The following is a 20901-nucleotide window of genomic DNA, read 5'->3' on the forward strand; positions in this document are numbered from 1 at the left end:
CTTATTTTATAATTAAAGACACTGAAGCTTAGGTTGGCTTCAGTCCTCTGATAGAATCAATATGAAAGAATAATAGCCCTGTCAGTAGAGGCCTACCCTTCTAGAGCATCTTAGGATATTGGTCCATTTGGGGTATCTGGATTCTCTCTGGAAGTCATTGTCTCTTTACCCAAAAATTTAAATTTGGAACTACTCATAATCCCTCCTGCATGTGTCCTTTATACTTGTTTTCCAAGTTGGCCTTTGATGGCATATTATGCATAAGTATATACCACTTTACACTATGCAAAATGCAATATCTCTTCACATTTTACATGCCCCACAACTATTTCTGGGATTCCATTAATACAAACTCCTTACAATCAGTCCCATAAGAAAATAACTAGAGAGCGGGGAATTGGGTGGCTCAGTAGATTGAAAGCCAGGCCTAGAGACAGGAGGTCCTAGGTTCAAATCTGGCTTCAGAAATTTCCTAGCTGTGTGACCCTGTGCAAGTCACTTAACCCCCATTTCCTAGCCCTTACCTCTCTTCTGCCTTGGAACCAATACATAGTATTGATTCTAAGGTGGGGTGGAAAGAAAGGGAAGAAAGGGAAGAAAGGAAAGAAAAGAAAGAAAGGAAAGAAAGGAAAGAAAGGAAAGAAAGGAAAGAAAGGAAAGAAAGGAAAGAAAGGAAAGAAAGGAAGGAAGGAAGGAAGAAAGAAAGGAAGAAAGGAAGAAAGAAAGAAAGACTGGAGAGGTCATCTTGTCTAATTATTTCCAAAATTAATTTGTCCACAGGACACCTTAGGAGTTAAAATATATTGACAATCCATAAATATTCATCCAAGGGAGTCTGGGAACATAGAAACACATCCGTAAAAAAGAATTGGGGAGCAAAATAGAAACTATTTGACTTTTTCATACTGAAATAATTACGTATAAGTATCGTGTTTATATATATATATGTATATATATATACACATACATTTTCATTTTTAATATGTATACTAAGCCCATCCAGGCCCAAGCCTCTCCCTCACACAGAGTGAACAGACAAATACTCTCTGTGATTACTATACTTTCTCTCAGGCAGGCTGAGGTTCCCAGAGAAAGATCACCAATGTGAGGCAATACTTAAATATTCAGTCATAAGGGTAATAACTCTGTTGTTTATAATGTGAATATAGTTCCCCTATTCACCATGTTAACTCTAGATCCCCAGCAAGTTGGTTTCCATTTAGAGAAATCACCCACAATAACGGTACTTTTAAATCTTAAATATAATGATTTACTTAATAAGGCAAAAAATACAATATGACAGCAATTGTTTAAATAATAAATATATTATAATCCACATCTTGGGTCCCACTTTCCCACAGATACAGTAGATATCTATGGGAAGACTGGGCACATGCAAAAATTTGCCAGAGGCAAAAGAATGAGAAAAAAACCATGTACTCAAGGTAAATGATAACTTGGAACTATAAACCTCAGTACCTTCTTTCCATCTCAGAAACTGTCCAACAAAGTTCCTTTGAGAACATAGCTTCTGAGTTGGTTGAACAGATGTTTCCACTGATACTTCTCCAGGGCCCCATTGTTAGTTGGGCGGTATAGATTAAATGGTGACCCAGGTGTAGTTAATAAAAGGTGTAGTTAATAAAAGAAGAGACTGCAACACCTAGAACTATTCCCCCTCACTGAGACATATGGAGGAAGCTAGCTGCCCCTCCTGATTGCAAATCTGCTTCTTTTTTCTCTTCTAGATCTTCCCTTGATGATAGCTCATATGTACGTGCATAGCACTTTACAACATACAAAATATAGTATCTCTTTTAAGTCTTCTAGCAATTCTGTGAGGTGAGGGCAACAGGTATTGTTAATTCTACTTTTCAGATAAGAGATTGCCACTCAGAGAGATTGTGATTGTGCCTAGCCAAGCTCTTAAAAGAAAAAAATGAGGATTTTAACCCAAGTCCCCCATCTCTAAGTCCAGTACTCTCTCCACTCTATCCCACTGCCTTTGATGTTCACTTGAACCTAATTTCAGACATTTACAAATGCTAGTGAGACACCTAGAAGGATTTGTCCTGGGCTAGACCCTATTTGGAAGACTGTGGCCTTATACCTCCCCAAGAATGCCACTAGCTCAAATTGGGGGAAAGGGATTGATAGATACCGGTGACTCCTTTGTCTTTAGAGATCATTCACTAGAATATAGACTTCACTAACTTCCATTTTCATCCTTCTCTCTGCTTTTAGGATCCTGAGAGTGAGCTGTAGACTACCAGGACAATGAGTGAAGAAAGTGCTGCTGAGGCCACTGAGGCCACTGAGGCCACCTCCCCTCCACCTCCCCAGGGGCAGCGCTATTTTGACCGATTCACAGAAGATGACCCTGAATATATGCGCCTTCGCAACATGGCGGCTGACCTCCGACAGGATTTCAACATGATGGAGCAGAAGAAGAGGGTCACTATGATCCTTCAGAGCCCTGTAAGTGGGATCTATTCTAGGGTCAAGTCGCAGATTGAACAGGAAATGTGTGTAATGACTAAGGGACAGGGAAAGGACTCATTCCTGCATTGTCTTTATTTGGAAGGTTGTTTGGTTTTTTTAAGTTCTACCTTAAATTTATAAATAGAACATTATCCACTCATCCAGAGAAGGTGAAAATTTATGCCCAATGATCAGGAATCTAATAAAGGATAATAAGCTTGCCATCACTGATGATCCTTAAGCAGAAGCCAGAAAGCTGCTCTTTGAGGTTGCTGAAGACAAGGTTCTTATTCTCACAGGGTTGGGCTTAGTAAGTGTCTTTCCACTCAGAGATTCTACGAACTTGAATTTTTGTTTTTGCATCCTTATACCTGGTGAGCTAGGTGTTATGGGCCAAAATACTAGTGGAACTGGAGTAGCATGAGTTAAACCTCTACACTACCACAGTACCTGCCCAGCCTGCTACAAGCCTTAACTGATAAATCTCTGAGTATAGAAATTTGGGCCAGATAGTTGGAACAATAACCTAATAGACAACAGCCCCAAATGTGATATCTTGATTATGACCTGGTAGGGTGAACAACCAGGCTTAGAATCAGAGAATATTCAAGTTGTAAGGGATTTTAGAGCTCATCTAGTCCAATCCTCTAACTTTATAGTTGAGGAAACTGAGGCCCAGAAAAATAAAGCCCTGGGTAAGGTTAATTACAAAAGTATTTCCTTCTTTGGAAGAAAAAAGAAAAGGAATTCTTTATTACAAGAGCTAATCATCCTTCACATTACCTGTGTTCTAGACCCATGTAGTGCCAAGATGTGGAATTATGAGGCCTGGGTTTGAATCTTAATTTGCCACCCATAAGATATATTAGCAAAAATGTCACCTCCTTTTAGGGGTAACTAGGTGGTTCAGTGGATTGAGAGCTAGGCCTAGAGATGGGAGGACCTAGGTTCAAATCTGACTCAGACACTTCCTAGCTATGTGACCCTGGGCAAGTCACTTAACCCCCATTGCCTAGCCCTTCTGCCTTGGAACCAACACACAGTATTGATTCTAAGACAGAAGGTAAAGGTTTTTTAAAAACCTCACCTGCTTTCTCCAGGCTCAGTTACCATATCTCTAAGATGAAAGAACTGAGCTAGAAGATCTCTAAGGTTCCTTTCAGTTCTAACTTCTATTCTTTTACCTATGTAAGACCCTTAATACACTGGATCAGTCATATAACTTCTTGGGGTCAACTACTTAACTTAGAACAGTGAATCTGAGTTACAGAGTAGGGGAGTCAATGTCCTTGGGGTCTTCTCATTGTGCCCCAACCCGAGCAATTTAGAGTTCTCCTAGAGAGAAAATGGAACTATCTTCCCATCCCAGCAGGCCGGGAAGGGTCAGACAGTCTAGGATCTGGCTGGCTAAGGTGCTCCCTGCTGTTTTGCTGGGCTCCTCAAAAAAAGCAGGGTAGGGATCTTTAGCCGCCACCCCAGGGCCCTGGGCTGAGGGTCAGAAGTGTGGGAGCCTGGGGAACTTGGATCATTTGTGAAGGGCCGCGGCATCCTTGTTCAGTCTTTCAGGGAGGAGCTGGAGAGCCTCATCCAAGAGCAGATGAAGAAAGGAAACAATTCTTCGAACATCTGGGCCCTCCGGCAGATCGCGGACTTCATGGCCAGCACCTCCCATTCGGTCTTTCCGACTTCTCCTCTCAGTACGTGGGCAGAGGGAGCCGGGGGTGGGGGATGGAGGAGAGGATGGGGAGCGCAGAATCGGCAGCTGTTGCCAGGTTACCGAACTGGGTGAGGCCGGCCTAATGGGCCTAGTGGGAATTGCAACCTCAGAGCTATTATCCCTTTGCTTGGTCTCTGTTGCTGTCGCTGAAATGCCTACTGGGTAATTTTCCTCCTCCATCTAGGGGGTGGGTGGATCCAAGGAAGGGACCCATGGGATAAACCTTATGCATGCCAGTCATAATGCTGATATTGGGGAAACAGGGAAAACACACGCATTGTGGGGAGGCTTTCAGAAAGGACCTGGCTCCTACTATAACGATTTTATACACGAATTTTACTATATCTTAAATAGGGTGATACTCTCTTGACGTGGTACTCTGGTATACTTGGAAATGCTACGGCTTAGGGATCAATTTAATGCTTTATTTTATTCTGGTCTTATTAGTAAGGAATTCTATTTCTTATTTTTGATAAAAAAGGAGATGAAGCAATGGATTCGTCTTTCTGCCCAGTTTCTGAGGGTAGTCACACTGTTGTATCCTTGAACCATCAGCCTTCTGAATTCTCACTTAGCCCAGGGAGCTAAGGAGCAATTCAGTTTGATTTCACGTCTGACCATTTGCCACGTACATCATAGAAGGAATTCCTGATTAGGTTTGGGATAGACTAGATGGCTGCAAGAGGTCCCTTCCAACCCCAAGATTCTATGATCTGTAAATATGCCAGTTGTGAATCCAAAGATGTTATTTATGCCACCAAACCTTCTTTCCTCCACTCCCAATATTCTTTACTTTTTTTTAAAAATCTGTCTCCAAGAACAAAGCATTATGAATTATGAATCCTATAGCAGGCATAGGGGCTGGACCCATAATTTTATTCATACAGAGAACTCCCTGGTGAGGAAATTCCCTCTACCATTGCTGGTTGGTATCTTCTCTGTGACTTTTATTTATAGGGTGTCCTAGAACACTGGAAAGGTAAATGACTTGCCCAGGGTCACACAACCTGTATGTAAAGGAAGGACTTGAGAATCCAGGTTTTCCTGGTTCTGAGTCTGGCTTTCCATTCACTCTACCATGTTGAGTCAAATAACAATATTTATTTGGGTATATCTCAGAGGTGCTTCTTTTGTACATACTCATGTGTGCAGGTTATCTTACCCTATAGTATGTAACATCCCTAAGATCAAGACTGATTTGTTTGTCTTTTGTCCCAGAACCTAATACATTGCACGATACATGTTCGATGATCAACAAATGCTTGTCTTTTTATCCTTGGCAAACCAACCCCAGTGGATAGTGTTCAATAGGGAATATAGTCCAAGAATTAGTACAATAGACTAGGAATCAACAACTTTAGATTATTTATGTGACTTGAGGATAAGTTACTTAACTTCCTCTCATCCTCATTCTCCCCATTATCCCATACAGGAAAAAATAATCTTGTAGGAAGAGCTCTAAATTGACAGAATTATAAGAAATTGCCACCATTCCCAGAGGGGGGAGCATGGAGTAGTAGATGGAGAACTGGCCTTAAAGCCCAGAGGACCTTATTTCAAGTCCTTCCTCTGGCCCAGACTGGGTCTATGATTCTGGACAAGTTATTTAACTTCTCAGTGCTTATCTAGATAATTGGTTGCAGAAATTGTCCCCATCGACATTGGCAAAGGAAGTTTCCTCACCATAGATTTCCCTGTACCATTAAAATCACAGGTCCTATCCCTGTTTTGTTGCTTAACCCATGTAAAGTCTCTATTCCTGGAATGGTAGAAAGAGTTTTGACCATGGGAAGGGCAGGGAAGGAGAGAGGAACCCAATGGCCAGGTTCCCTGATCCTGGGGTATCAGCTCTGCTCCCCCACTCCCCTGCCCCTCCATAGATCTCTCCATGATGACCCCCATCAACGACCTCCACAGTGCTGACTTGCCGAACTTGGCCAAAGGGGAACGGCTCATGCGCTGTAAGATCGGCAGTGTCTACCGACTCTTAGACTTATACGGATGGGCCCAACTGAGCGACACCTACGTCACGGTGAGGAGAAAGTGTGTGTGTGGGGGGAAGTGATGGGAAGGCATCTTGGGGTGGTGTGGGAGCTCAAATATAACCCCACAATTCCCACCCAGAGATTCTCCAACTCTTGGCAGGGTATCATCCAAAATGTTCTTTGACCGTCCGTGAATTCTATCTACCATCACCATCCCATGCAGATTTAGCCAAAGGGCACTCCTCTCTCTTGAGAGCAGTTTTATTCTCAGCTCCTCCCTTGATCCACCAGTTGAGTCCTTTCCTTTCTCTGTGCCTAGATTTCCCCAGTTTCTGAGAAAGCACAAATCTCCTCCACCTCTTCTTCCCTCCCAAGAGAATACAGAAGATGGAGTTGTTTGAGATGCTAAGTGTAAAGTGGTCGGGGCAGGGGAGAAAGGTACTAGGCAGATACCCAGAGGGACCTGCAAGTTCAAAAACTGAATTCGCAATTTCAGGAGAAAGCAGAAAGTAGAGTGCTCGTGGGAATATACCAGTTAGTCCTACCCCAGAGTTTCCCCCTTAAACTTCTGTGTCTTTCCTTCAGCTGAGAGTTTCCAAAGAGCAGGATCACTTCCTTATCAGCCCCAAAGGCCTCTCCTGCAGCGAAGTCACAGCTTCCAGTCTGGTGAGTACTGTTCAGTCATTTCACATCCCTCCCTTCACTGTCAGTCCTTATTAAGAAAGAAGCATGCTCAGTGGTTTGAGAGCTAGGCCTGGAAACAGGAAGTCCTGGGTTCAGATGTAGCCTCAGACACTTCCTAGCAAGGTGACTCTGGGCAGTCACTTAACCCCATCATTTCTTTTGTCTTGGAACGGAGACTTAGTATACTTTCCAAGACAGAAGATAAGGGTTTAAAAAAAAAGAAAGAGGCAGGAACTATCCCCCCATCTTTAGAGTTCAACACCATTAAGTATTAGTAATTAGTAATTACTCTGCCCCTTCAAATCAACTTATAATATAGTTCATACTCATACCATTCCTTTTAATTTAGTGTCTCTAATTCCTCAAGAGTCTATTTCATTAGTCTAGTGATTGGTCTCTCCCACTCAAGCCTCTCCTCACTCCAGCCCAACCTCTGCTTAGCAGTCAATTTTATCTTCTTAAAACATAACCCTGATCTTATCACTCCCCTATTCAATAAACCGCTGTGGCTCCCCATTGTCTCAAGGATCAGATCAAATTATGACTCAGTATAAGAAAGACATAAAACTACCCCACATTAGGATAGGCTGACTTTTGAGGTAGTGAATTCCCCATCAGTGAAAGTATCTGACAAGAGACTAAAGGTATAGAGGATAGCAAACCAGGTTGAGCCTGTAATCATCAAATCAGATTTTTACATTTGGAAGAACCCTTAGGCATCACCTAATCCAACTTCATTTTACTCATGAGGAAACTGAGGGCAGAGAGAGTTATTTTTGTTGTCTTTGATTTCATTTCTGAGCAGCCTAACAAGAATGTTGTTGTCATCCAATGAAGAGTTGGAAAGCTACACTTGATTACTGAAGATAATCAAATTAAATCAATTTACCATGGCCAATTTTGTTATAAAAGAGCTTTGTTCCTAGAGGAGTAGATAATTGACTTGCCACTGCATTTTTTTCTAATAACTTTACCTTGGCTTCTTGAGAGAGATATTGAGTATTTTGCAAATATCCTTTCTTTTGACCTCCTGAATGTTTTGACTTTTTTAGTTTCCTATAAAGTTCTAGGAAAATGGAATTTTGTAAAAATGATTATTGGTCTAAATACTTATGAATTCATAGGCCTCAAAGCTGAAGGGACCCTAGAGGCCATCTAATCCAACTCCCTCACTTTGGCAATGAGGAAAATGTAATCAAGAAGGAACCAGAGATGTGACCAAGGCTACATGACCTTTATTTATTATTTATTTTAAACCCTTGCTTTCAGCTTTAAAATTGATACTAAAGGCTAGGTAGTTGGGGTTAAGTGAATTGCCCAGGGTCACACAGCTAGAAAGTATCTAAGACCAGATTTGAACCTAGCATCTCCTATCTTGTAAGCCTGGCTCTTGATCCACTGCCTGCTTATCCATCCCCCACATAGATTTTAAATGGAAGTCCCTCTAAGTTAGTTATTGATGCTATTTTTGAGTCAGAGAAACCAACCAACAGCCTATTGCAGTAGTCCAGAGGTGAGGTGACAAAGGTATCTACACATGAGCTATCACAAAGGTACAGATGATAGAACTTGACAACTGATTTGATATGGGGAGTGACAGACAATGAGGAGCCCAGGATGACTCCTAGGCTGGGAGCCTAGGCAATGGGAGTTTGGTGGTACCCTCAACAATAATAGGAAAGTTAGTAAGGAGAGAAGGTTTGGACATGTTGAGTTTAAGAAATATACAGGGCATCCAAGTTGTGATATCCATTAGGTACGCACAAAGTCAAGACTGGAGGTCAGGGGAAAGTTTGGACTAGACAAATACACCTGAGAATTATTTGTATAGATATGATAATTGAATTCATGGTTGGTCTCCCTAACTGAAATCTCTCCCCACTCCAACCCTTCCTCTACTCAGCTGTCAAATTAATCTTTCTAAAACAGATCTTACCATATTACTTCCTGATTTCATAAACTCCAATAACTCTCTATTATCTCCAGGATCAAATGTAAAAATCTCTATTTGGCTTTTTTTTTTTAAACCCTTACCTTCCGTCTTGGAGTCAGTACTGTGTATTGGCTCCAAGGCAGAAGAGTAGTAAGGGTAGGCAATGGGGGTCAAGTGACTTGCCCCAGGGTCACACAGATGGGAAATGGCTGAGGCCAGATTTGAACCTAGGACCTCCCATCTCTAGGCCTGGCTCTCAATCTACTGAGCTACCCAGCTGCCCCTCTATTTGGCTTTTAATGCCCTTCATACCCTGGCCCCTTCTACCTTTTCAGGCTTCTTATATCTTACTTCCTTCTATATCTATGATTCAATGACAGAGACCTTGTTGTTCTTTTCATAACATACTCCTTTTACTGTCTGTGTCTCATGCCTAGAATACTCTTCCTCCTCATCTCCACCTCCTTCCTTCCTCCCTTCCTCCCTCCATCTTCCTTCCTTCCTTCCTTCCTTCATTAAAAGGTGATACATGATGAGAAAAGAGTGGATAGAACCATCTGCTATTTATTAAGCCATGGATATCCCATATTCTATGTGTTCTGTACTAAGGATGGCCAGTCTACTAGACTAGGATCACTTGTGGCTTTCCAGATGTGAAAGGACCTTCCTTTGAAGCAAGCAGGAAAAATTTTTTACCAGTTTTGTTGATCTTATCATTTATATCATCACAATTAATATAATAATAATGAAAGACAATATAGTAGAAAGAGAGTTAACCTTGAAGTCAGGAAAATCTTGGTTCATATTTCACTTCTGACATATACTGGCTGGGTGTCTCTGGGCAAATCATATAAGCTCTCAGTGATCCAAGCAGTTCTCTAAGACTAGAAATTGTTGAGAAAATTACTTATCTGCACTGATAGAGTTGCTTCACTGTTCATTCATTTACTAATGAAATCCTAATGATAATTATAATCATAATAAGTAGCAACAAAAGAAAGGTTAATATTTCCATGCCAAAAGATGGAGAATGTAGATTGATAGACATCCTTAGAGTACCTGGCAAATAGTCAAAAAACTATTAAAATACTTTTGAAATAAGCAGACATCATTTTATCAAGCAGTAGTAAAGACTGACCAAAAATACATACCACTGGTCTTGTTAGATGTACCCAAAAGTGGATTCCCTTCAAATGGAGCTTCTTAACACTTGAAAGTACTTTTAGTCAGCCTATAAAATTTGAACTTATGTTCCAAAACACTTATTCAGTAACAAAAAGCTATCATGCACAATAGTCCACAGAACATTCAGTATAACAGAATATAGCCAAATAGCAACTTGCCTCTGTTATTCAGTTATTTCTAATGTAAGGAACTCTGACAAAGATAATGATAATAACAATAGCAATGATATCTCATATCCTGCATAAACTCCTACTTGTAATACCCTCTTGCATTATTTCCAGATATTTGTGCCAAAGTAGTTTATATCTACTTAGATCCTTTATGTGAGTCCCCATTTTCGTTGTTATACTTGCTCTTTCTTGGCCAGATAATCAGTGTATCAGTTGGAGAGTTGAACCTGGATTCAGGAAGATCGGAAGTCAGATTGGGTCTCAGACACTTAATAATTTGTGAACTTGGCCAAGTCACTTAACCTCTGGTTGCCTCCTTCGCTGGAAAATGGGGATAATAATAGCACTGACTAGGGGTAGGGGGAGAGATAGGTGGCTCAATGGATCAAGAGCCAAGCCTGGAGAGAGGAAGTCCTACCTAGGTTCAAATCTGGCCTCAGACACTGCCCAGCTGTGTGATCCTGGGCAAGTCACTTAACCCTCGTTGCCTAGCCCCTAATGCTCTTCTGCCTTGGAATCAATACACCATATTTATTCTAAGATGGAAGGTGAGGGCATATTAAAAAAAATAATAGCACTAACTACAAATACAAGAATATTGGTAAAGCTCTTAGCACATAGTAAGCACTTAATAAATTTATTTCCTTTCCTTACTTCCAACTAGTACTGATCATGTGGCGATTTACTTACAATATATATTCAGGGTAAACAGTAGGGAAACAAATTTTCAACACCTATAGTCCAAATTAAACTGCTCTCTAGCCCCTAGAGACAAAACCCTTTGACTAGAGTCCAGTCCCAATCGAATACCATAATTATCCACTTTTTGCCCACGTTAGGAAAGCAGAAACCATGCTTTTAACAAATTTGTCTATCGGGTGTACCCAAAGGGTCCCATGTTTCACTGTCTGGGTCACAGGCCACTGAACAATCAGGTTAATCAAGATTCTGTTACGCTGTTAATCTGACCATATTGGAAAAAAATCTCTTAGGATTTCCAGAGAACTACTGGACTCTCAATGAAAATTTGGACTTTATTAAGTTCAAATTCTCTTGGGCTTTCTATTGTGCTGTGGCGTCCATGCTTGAAATTTCAGTGTCGGCAGGACATAGAGGAACAGGCGTCGCCTAGGAACAGTCCCTTGTCTTTATGGACATTTCCTTTCATTCCTCCTTTCCTGTTCCAAACTTTGTGCTTCTCGCTGCCATGATTCTCCCAGTCACACAGTAAAGCAGTGGCAGAGACAGAATTTGAACTCAGGTGCTCATTCCAAATTCACTGCTTTTTATTTTTTATTTTTTTACCATATTAGACTAACTCTCAGGTGACTTCTGATGGGGCATCATCCTCTTAGGAATACTCATAGAATTCTGGGAAAAATTTCCAAAAGAACATGGCCTAATCCCAAGCAAAGCATAATATTTTAAGATTTACACAGTGCTTTTCTCACAACTCTACAGTTTAGTAAATGAAAAAAAAACTTGGAAAACGGAGGTGATATTACGGCACAGCAACACAAGAGGGCACTCCAGCTAGCGTGCCTCCCGTTCTTGGGCTCTGCGCCTTCCCAGGTGACAGCCTTCCACGCTTTAGCAAAGCTCGTCTTCCTCTGATGCTGAGGCCAATTTAATCCACCACCTGACGGAGGAAGAGGCTTCTGATGAGGCTTCTGCTTGCTCTGAATCTTAAAGAAAACGAGAGATTCCACAGCGTGATGAGGAGGGAATGTCACGCACGGGAGTCAGCCAGTACAAAGCCATGGAAAGAGGAAGTGGCATGACAACACGCTCCAGCGACAGACACACGCTCTGTTACGAAGCCCCTACTTGAACCCTCTTCATTTACTTTTGTTGTTGTTGTTCAGCCATTTTCTGACTCCCTGTGATCCTTTTTGGGGTTTTTTTGGCAAAGATACTGGAGTAGCTTTCCATTTCTTCCTCCAGTTCATTTTACAGATGAGGAAACTGAGGCAAATAGGGCTAAGCGACTTTCTACGGGTCACACAGCTAGTCAATGTCTGAAGCTATATTAGAACTTAGGAGGATGAGTCTTCCCGACTCCAGGCCTGGTACTCTATCCATGTGCTACCTAGCTGGCCCTTCCATTTTGGTAGGATCTGCCACAGTCTCTGCCCCTCAGGAGAGTTTTTAAGAAGTCAAGATCACCCCCATACAGTAATGAGGCATTGAAACAGGACTAAGTCAGTGAATCCTGAGTTCAAGGTACTAATGAGGAAAGAGAAAGAATTGCCACGAAGTTCCTAATCAAGAGTAGAGATGGAATAGTATAGGTGCATATGTGTGTGTGTTTGTCGATGTGCATGTACGGTTTCAGGGGCTCTGTGTGTGTGTCTTCCTTGCTAAAATGTTCCTTCTGCACCTTGTCCTTTTCCCTAGATCAAAGTGAATATCCTTGGTGAAGTGGTAGAGAAGGGCAGCAGCAGCTTCCCAGTGGATCCCACAGGCTTCAGTTTGCATTCAGCCATTTATGCAGCCAGGCCTGATGTGAGATGCATCATCCATCTGCACACCCCAGCTACAGCAGCGGTAAGTGGGTCACCAGTGGGCCTCTAGCCCCAAGATAGCCTATTTGCCATTCACCACATCCTTGCTTCACAATTGTTTCCTTGAGACCAGCAATCTAATTTGTACCCTAAAAATCACCAGTTCATCCTTTAAAATAGTACTGGCCAGAGCCATCTGGATTGGAGACCCCAGAGAGATTTCCTGTTCTTTATTTGGCTAAAAAGTCAAGCTAGCCAGATTGTAGTTCCATTCACTTGGCATGGGTTATGGTCATTGGGATCATTCATAATCCTTGGCCACTAGTTCTATTTTTGCTGTCCAAGCTAAGGTTCACTTAGTCCAGAAACAAACAAAATTCCCAAAGCGTATCAGTAAGTTAACAAACATTTATTAAATCCTTGCTGTATCCCAGGCACTGTACTAAGTGCTGCGGAGATAAGGAAAAACTAAAAAGCAATATTTGCTTTCAAAGAACTCACAGTCAAATATGGATTTCAATTTTCTAAATTGATCCCCATCCAGGGTTTTAGGGTACAGAGGAAATAAGGAATTGCAAAAGTTTCTTGTCCCCTCTCCAAACATGATCAAACCAATCAATGAGCTGGTAAATATTTGTTGAATGTCAACAGTATGCTTCTTTGAAGTACATGTCAAAATTGCTGACCTCAAGGAACTTACAATCATCTCGCCTATGCACCAATACTCCAACTTCCATTTATATGTTAGTAGCACCCTTGTCCTAGTCATACAAACCTGACACTTTGGAATTATCTTGTCCATCCTTCCAGTAGATTATAAACTACTTAAGGGAAGGGATTGGTTTATTCTGTTTTTCTTTGGGTCCCTGGCATCTGGCATAGTACTATCTACATGAAAAAAGGATAGGAATTGGACCTGTAATTTCATTGGCGTAAGAAACTTCTAGCAAGGAATTTTCTTTCCCAGTGAAGGTCATCACCTTTTCTATAATTTATAATCTTAGAGAGTGACCTTAAGTGAATTCCTTCAGGTCCCACAATCAGGATGTGTTAAAGGCAGAACAGGAAGCTTGAATCTAGGAGATGTTTACTAATTTTTACAAGATTCATTGGATTATATTGGATTGAATTGAATTACTAGCTAGTAAGGGAGAAAAACCTAGTTTCCAATAAAAGATAATGGAAGCCTGACTATACCTACCTTCCCATGTACTGTTTTGGGATTGGAATGGAAAAAAAAAGAGAGAGAAAGAAGAAAGGAAGGGATGTTCTGGAGTAGACCCCACCTTCTCTGAAATAAAGAAGTAAAATTAAAGCTGTCAAAAGGACAGGAGTTTCCCCTCCTCAGGCTTTCCCCCAATAAAGATATGATATCTGTGCTTATCAGAATACAGTTTCTGGGGGGTGAGGAATGAGGAATTATTTCTTAGGAAAAGAGAATTATCTCTTAGGAAAAGAATAGTTCCTAAACCAGCCATAAGATCCTTTATGCTCTGAATGGGACCTAAACTATGGTGGGGGTAATTAATATTAACATCAAGGGTTTATCATCCTCTCCTCATCTAACTTTACTTCACAGTATAAGCCTTCAGGGTCCAAGTGGATCTTTTTGGTCTGGTGGTCCCTCAACAAGCTTACGATAACAAAAATTAGACCTCTGATTTGATACTGAACACAAATGAATTTTTATTGTGTATACACAGGCACAGAACACAGGAAAATTGGAGGGAAGGGAGAAAGAGAAAGAAAGAAAGGCAAGAAAACAAGGAAAAATAAGAGAGGGCAAAAAGGAGGATGTTGCATAGCCCCTCACTATAATGGAAGGTTAAAATGTTAGTATTAGTCTTATGTATGTCTTGATACATTTATAATAAACATGTTATACATACACACAAATATATATGTATGTGTGTGTATATATGCACATATATGTGTGTGCATATATATGTATGTGTATATATATAAAGGCTATACCATTAATAATGCGGCTTCTTGGACATCTTGGCTTCACCATCATACCACGTGTAACATCATGAATCTCAGTGGCTCCATCCAAGGCTTTTCTGTATCATGTTGCATATTCAGCTTGAAATAACCTTGATATTCTCTATAATAGGTCCTGGTTGCTTGTATTAGTTCTAACCCTTCAAATCAGAAGTGAGGGAAAATGGCAAAATGGCGGCACATCACAGATGGTGACCATTTCTTGTTGTCTCAATAAAGGTGTCAGCCATGAAGTGGGGCCTCCTACCCATCTCTCATGATGCACTGCTGGTGGGGGACATGGTATACTATGACTTCAATGGAGAAATGGAGGATGAAGCTGATCGGATCAATCTGCAGAAGTGCCTTGGACCCACCTGCAAGGTTTGATTTGGGGCAGAAGGCTCTTGGGGTGGCCCTCATCACAGGGGTGGGCCTTGTGTTGTAGCTGTAACTGCATTTTAATTGTCATAGTCAGTGGGGAAAGTGAGCTTAGAGGGGAGAGAGTCCTCCGTTGGAAATCAAGATTAGTAGCTCCTAATCCCAGCTTTCCCAGGTGCCTCACTGCATGACCTTGGACAACTTGCTTCTACTATTTAGTACCTTGGTTTGCCTCTCTGTAATGGTGTTGAATATTACAAGCTCTTCTCTGAACAACCCAAGGGATCATGGAATCATGGAATCTGAGTTCTAAGGGTCAGCTTGTTCAATTCCATGCCAGATGAGCGAATATCCCTCTCTACAAAATCTTTGACTAAAGGCTATACACTCTCTGACTGCATGAACATATCCAATGGCAAGGAGCTCATTACCTCACCAGTGTGACTCTACTTACTATTTGTGTGACTTTGATCAAGTTTCTTCTCTGGTCTAAGAATGTTTCCAACTCTACTCATATGACCCAGAGCAGATAATTTTATTTCTAAACTCTAGGAAGTTAGGAAATTCTGCATATTATGGTTATAATCAATAATAACATTATCAACTAGCATTTATAGTGCTTTAAGGTTTCCAAAATATTTTGTAAACTTTTATCTCATTTTATCCTCACAACAACTTTGAGAGGTATAAGCTAATATTATCCTCGTTTTCATAGATGAAGAAACTGAAGCAAATAGAGATTAAGTGACTAGTCTAAGATCACATAGCTACTTGATGCCTGAAGCCAAATTTGAACTCAGATCCTCCTAAATCCAAATCCAATGCTCTATTTACTACACTAGAGTCTAGATGACTCAAAATATTGACTCAATATCTTCCTCTTTAGGTGTTTTATTTATTGTTCCTAGTTTTGCCCTTTGGGCCAAGCAGAAAAAGTCTATATCTTCCAATAACAGTTCTTTAGACACTTAAAAGAATATTGTAGATAATGACTCTATAATAGAAGTTTGTATTTATTTACACTTGACAAAACCTATGACTCATTGTCCTAGGTCTTTGAGTCAGAAGGCAGGTAAAATAGTACCAATACACAGGAATCTAGAGAAAGTGTGCCTTTTTTTTTGGAGGGGGGAAAATGACCCAGAAAATATTAGCAATTATCACCTGTATAATTTTCTTTTCACAAATCTATAAGATTTTCATGTCCCTCACAGGTTATTGAGTTGAGAAGAACTAGGAGAAATGAATTAGCTTAATACAATGGAAACAACACTTATTCTGGAGTAATCAGACCTGGGTTCAAATCCTGCCTCTGATGTTTACTTCCTGTGTTATCTTTGAATGAGTCACTTTAAGACCCTAGGTCTTAGATTCTTCATCTATAAAATAAGGGGATCGAATTAAATTCCCTCCAATGTCTTTTCCACCTCAAGCCCTAGGGATCCTACAACCTCATCCATTTGTTTTCTTTTCTCCTTTACCTTTCTCTGATGAGTATGCTTTATTTGCAGGTATGTCAGGCAGTTCTAAAGAATACAACCACAACTGGATGACTAGTTGAAAGGCCTGAATTCAAATTCTGCCTCAGATACTAACTAGCTGAGTGCCCCTGGGCAAGTCTTTTCCCTTTCTGAGTCTCAATTTCCTCATCTGTAAAATGGGGATGATAATAAATGATAACACCCACCTCACAGGGTTGTTTTTGTTGTGAGGATCAAATAAAATGATGCATTATAGGAGCACTGCGAACCTTAAAGTGCTATATACTTACTAGCTAGTTCTGTTACTAATGAAGCTTTTCCACTTTGTAATAAAACTTGGTCAAACAAATTCAACATTGATGAACATTGTATTCAAAGTTCCATGAACCAAACGACTCCAGAGGTTGCAGGAATATTAGAATATGTTCTTCATGGTCACCAAGCTTATCTGGGGAGCAGCTTATATGGAACATGGACCAGAAGATATAAAGCGATTTGACTCAAGTTTAGTCACCTGTGCCAGCCACAAGATTTCTATGAACATCTGAGTAGAAATGTCAAAACCCTCTGGGCTTCCCTCAGTGACCAATACATGGGAATATTGATGGAAGTGGAGAGAAAGAGGAGATTGTGTTCTACTCCATTATGCAGTGGAAAGAGTAATGCGCAGGGCTTCTTTGCCTCATCTTGTGACAAATGAAGTGCCCTGAAGAGCTCATGGACCACAGGCAGATGGAAGGAAGTTTGTTTTGGAAAGAGGCAGGCTATGTAGCAAGGACGTCAGACTGGATGGACTGGAGAATGTATTCACTAATTCCCACAAGACCACAAACTGCTAGCAAGGAAATGGAAAACTCAAAAGGATAAGCCAGTGGGCTGGTCGGGCAGGTGTGGAAAGAAATGAGCCTTCCAAACTTTATAAATATCAACCCTTTCCAATTAATATAAATGCAACTGATAATTAATTTTTATATCTAGTGACTCTATAGCCATCAAGCAGCTGTATATTTGAATGTAAATGTGAATATTATAAAATGGGATGAGATTCTAAGATTGGTGAGGAAATTGAGAGAAAGGAGCATTCCTAATTCTAGGCAAGAGCCTTTGAAGGTCAGAAGGTCAGAAGGCACCAGCACTTTCACATCAGAGGGGGAAAAGACTCTTGCCACAAGGAGAAAATGAAGGCATGTTTCAGCTCTGGAACGAATTCCAGCATAGCAGGCCATGAGAACTGAAAGATGATCTAGGCTAATGATAATACTTATATGGATCCACAAAATTAAGGTCAAGATTTAGAATTTGGAGGTCTCCTAGACATCATATGACTTAAAGCCAGAACAGATTTAAGAGATCATCTCCACCAACCCTTCCTTTCACAGATGAAGAGACAGGCAACGTTCCAAGATTATATAAGGCAGAGATCTGAGAATCAAATTCAGACCCTCAGATTCTAAATTCAGTGTTCTTTCTCTAATCATTGAGAGAGACATGCAGGAGAAACTTGGGGGCTATGAAGAAAAAGGAATGTTGGTTCTAAAAGAGTCATGTCCTTGAAACGGGTTCATTTCTGGCTTTTCTTTTTCACTCTTGTCTGTCCTAGACATTCTTTCTGGAACTTTTGTCCTTTGCTGCCCCAGATACACAATCCATATATTAATGTAGATAATTGTCATATTATCTACATTAATATAGATATTGAACAAACAAAATTTCAGACTGCCAATATCAACAGTGACAATATGTATAATCATTTCAATCCATAGAACTTGATGAGCGTCTATCTATTCCCTCACTCTTCTCCACCCCATCTTATAGAATAGAGATGAAAAAGTTGAGATCCAAAGAACTTAAAGAGACTTGACAATGGATGCTTAGCTAGTTGATGGCAAACCAAAGAATGGAACACAGGTCCTCTCACAATTTAGTGCTCTTTCTACTTTAAAATATGCAGTCTTTCCCCACAAATTAGATTTCATACCCAGAGACTCCTGAAATTCAGTGCCTCCTGTACTGCCCAGAGAAACCCGAGACATGAACCCTTAGTTTACAGAAAAGTTTTTCTTTTTCTGTTAAATTTAGGGTTTTTTTAGAGAGCTTAATTGTGGATACAATGCCGTGGGTCAAGACAGGGTGGAAGCAAATGGACAGGGTTATCTGAGGCCTTAGAGTGAGAAAGGAAAGAATCTTTTAAAACAAGATTTTGTCTTTTGCTTAACAATGACATTTAGAGAGTTTGTCATTTTAACTACGAATCTAATTTTCTGCAGATCCTGGTGCTAAGAAATCATGGAGTGGTTGCTCTGGGTGACACTGTTGAGGAAGCATTTTATAAGATCTTCCACCTTCAGGCAGCTTGTGAGATACAGGTAAATGATGTCCTCCTAAAAGTGGGCCCTAGCAGTGGGTTCTTATGGGTTCGGTCCTGCCAAGCCAGAAACTGCCAAATGCAGAGGCACTGCTATGGAGCAAAAACAAATAGAGGCATTGACTCCAGGGCAATATTAAATATATGTGTTATTTGGGAGGATGTCTGGTATCTATGATAATCACTCAACAAGCATATATTAAGTACCAAGTGCCAGAAACTCTGCTAGGCCCTGGGGATACAGAGACAAAAACAGTACCATCCTGTCCCTCAAGGAGCTTACAGTCTATTGGGGAGGCAGCATGTATATAAACATATGTCGATGGAAAAATATATACAAAGTAAATAAAAGATGATTTAGAGAGGGAAGGCACTAATAGCTGGGGGGAATCAAAGGAAGAAGGGAAAGAGAATGAAGAGGATTGCTATAGTACCAGCTGTGTGCCAGGCGCTGTGCCAAATGTGTTACAGATCTTATCTCATTGCTACTCACAACAACTTTGCAAGATAAGGTGCTATTATTATCTCCACTTTACTGTTGAGTAACTGAGGCAAACAGAGTTTAAATAATTTACCCAGGATCCCACAGCTAGTTAGTGTCTGAGGTTGCATTTAAACTCAAGTCCTCCTGACTCCAAATCCAACACTCTATCTACTGTACCCCTGAGCTAATCAAGAAAGACTCCATCTAGAGTCTTGAGCTGAATCTTGAAGGAAACCAGGGATTCTACCAAGTTGGTGAAGAGGGATTTGAAGGAGAACCAATATAAAGGCACAGAGATAAAAAAAAATGGAGTGTGGTATATGAGGAACACCAAGAAGTCAGTTTGGCTGAACCATAGAATACAGGGGAAAGAATTGGACCCAAAAAGACACAGTTTACATCCTGTGACAATGGGCATGCCATTTTTGTCTCGCTTTCAGCATCCTCATCTAGTAGCTAAGATGAACCCTAAAGTTCCTTCCAGTCCTAAGATTTTATGATTCGGAAGGGTCAAAGGTTAGTGAGACAAAAGAATTAGCCATTAGCTGGCTTCTCCTATAACAACATCAATCAAGTTTTCTTTATCAAATTAGTTAGCTATCTGCATATTGAGCCTCAAAAAATGGGATATCTAAAATAATTATGATAGCTCATATTTATAGAGTACCTTACATTTTACAAAGTATATTCTTCACATGTTCCCATTTAAAGATAAGGAAACCAACGCTCAAAATGTGCTTTGTAAACCTTAAAGTGGTTTTTTAAAAAAATTATTTGTTTATTTAGATTGTTTCCATGATTATGTGATTTTTTAAAAGTTTTATATAAATGTAATTATTTTTATGTGGCCTGCCCAGGGTCACAGTCCTCCAAAATTGTAGGTACAGCAATTGAATCTGTCTTCTAACTTCATGTCTATTCTCCATCTATGACATGAGAGTGAAGACAAGAAAAAAAATCCAGGAACAGGGTAAAGGGAGCAGGGCCAGCCTGGAATATTTATGGAATGCTGAGATGAAAAGTCCTGAGCATCTGAGGGAGGCAAAAAGGCAACAAACCCAAGAGGGCAGACCAGGAGGACCTAACAGAGTCCCAGAGTCCATAGAGTGGAGATGGAGAAGAAGACAATGAAAAATACCAACAACTGCTTACAAGAGAAGGAGGGAGGGAAAGGGAGAGGGAAAGAAAGAGAAGAGAGAGAAGAGGAGGAAGAGAGGAAGAAATTGGGGGAGAGGAAGAGAGAGAGAGACAGACAGAGGGAAGCCCTGTTAAGGAGTATATGTGTATGAATGAGTTGGGATTGGCACAAAACGGGTTAAATTATGGATAACTGATTGGGGGAGGACATGGTTTGAATCTTGTCTTTCTAAGTAATTTCATGAGCTCTTTGTCAGAAGCCATTCTAATGGCCTGTTGCCCTCTCTTGGTAGGTTCTGAAATAGCAGATTGAAGTCAGAAACCTTCACACATTGGCCCCTCCAAAAGCAAGCCATGCTCTCCCTCCTGAACAAAAATTTGCATTGCTTTTCCATTTTCCTGTTTCAAATT

General features: G+C 40.6%; 1 protein-coding gene across 1 annotated transcript in view; it reads left to right on the plus strand.

Annotated features, from left to right (window-relative positions):
- The first annotated feature begins 2277 nt into the window (after nt 1-2277).
- ADD2 (adducin 2) overlaps nt 2278-20901 on the plus strand; it is a 53446-nt gene continuing 34822 nt past the window's right edge. Inside the window, exons 1-7 of the mRNA XM_044660884.1 lie at nt 2278-2478; nt 4040-4178; nt 6079-6230; nt 6769-6849; nt 12553-12702; nt 14883-15026; nt 18772-18870. Coding sequence (XP_044516819.1) covers nt 2278-2478; nt 4040-4178; nt 6079-6230; nt 6769-6849; nt 12553-12702; nt 14883-15026; nt 18772-18870 — 966 coding nt within the window. The remainder of the gene's footprint in view (nt 2479-4039; nt 4179-6078; nt 6231-6768; nt 6850-12552; nt 12703-14882; nt 15027-18771; nt 18871-20901) is intronic.

This window comes from Gracilinanus agilis, chromosome 2 (genome assembly GCF_016433145.1).
Source record: "Gracilinanus agilis isolate LMUSP501 chromosome 2, AgileGrace, whole genome shotgun sequence".
Classification (NCBI taxonomy): domain Eukaryota; kingdom Metazoa; phylum Chordata; class Mammalia; order Didelphimorphia; family Didelphidae; genus Gracilinanus; species Gracilinanus agilis.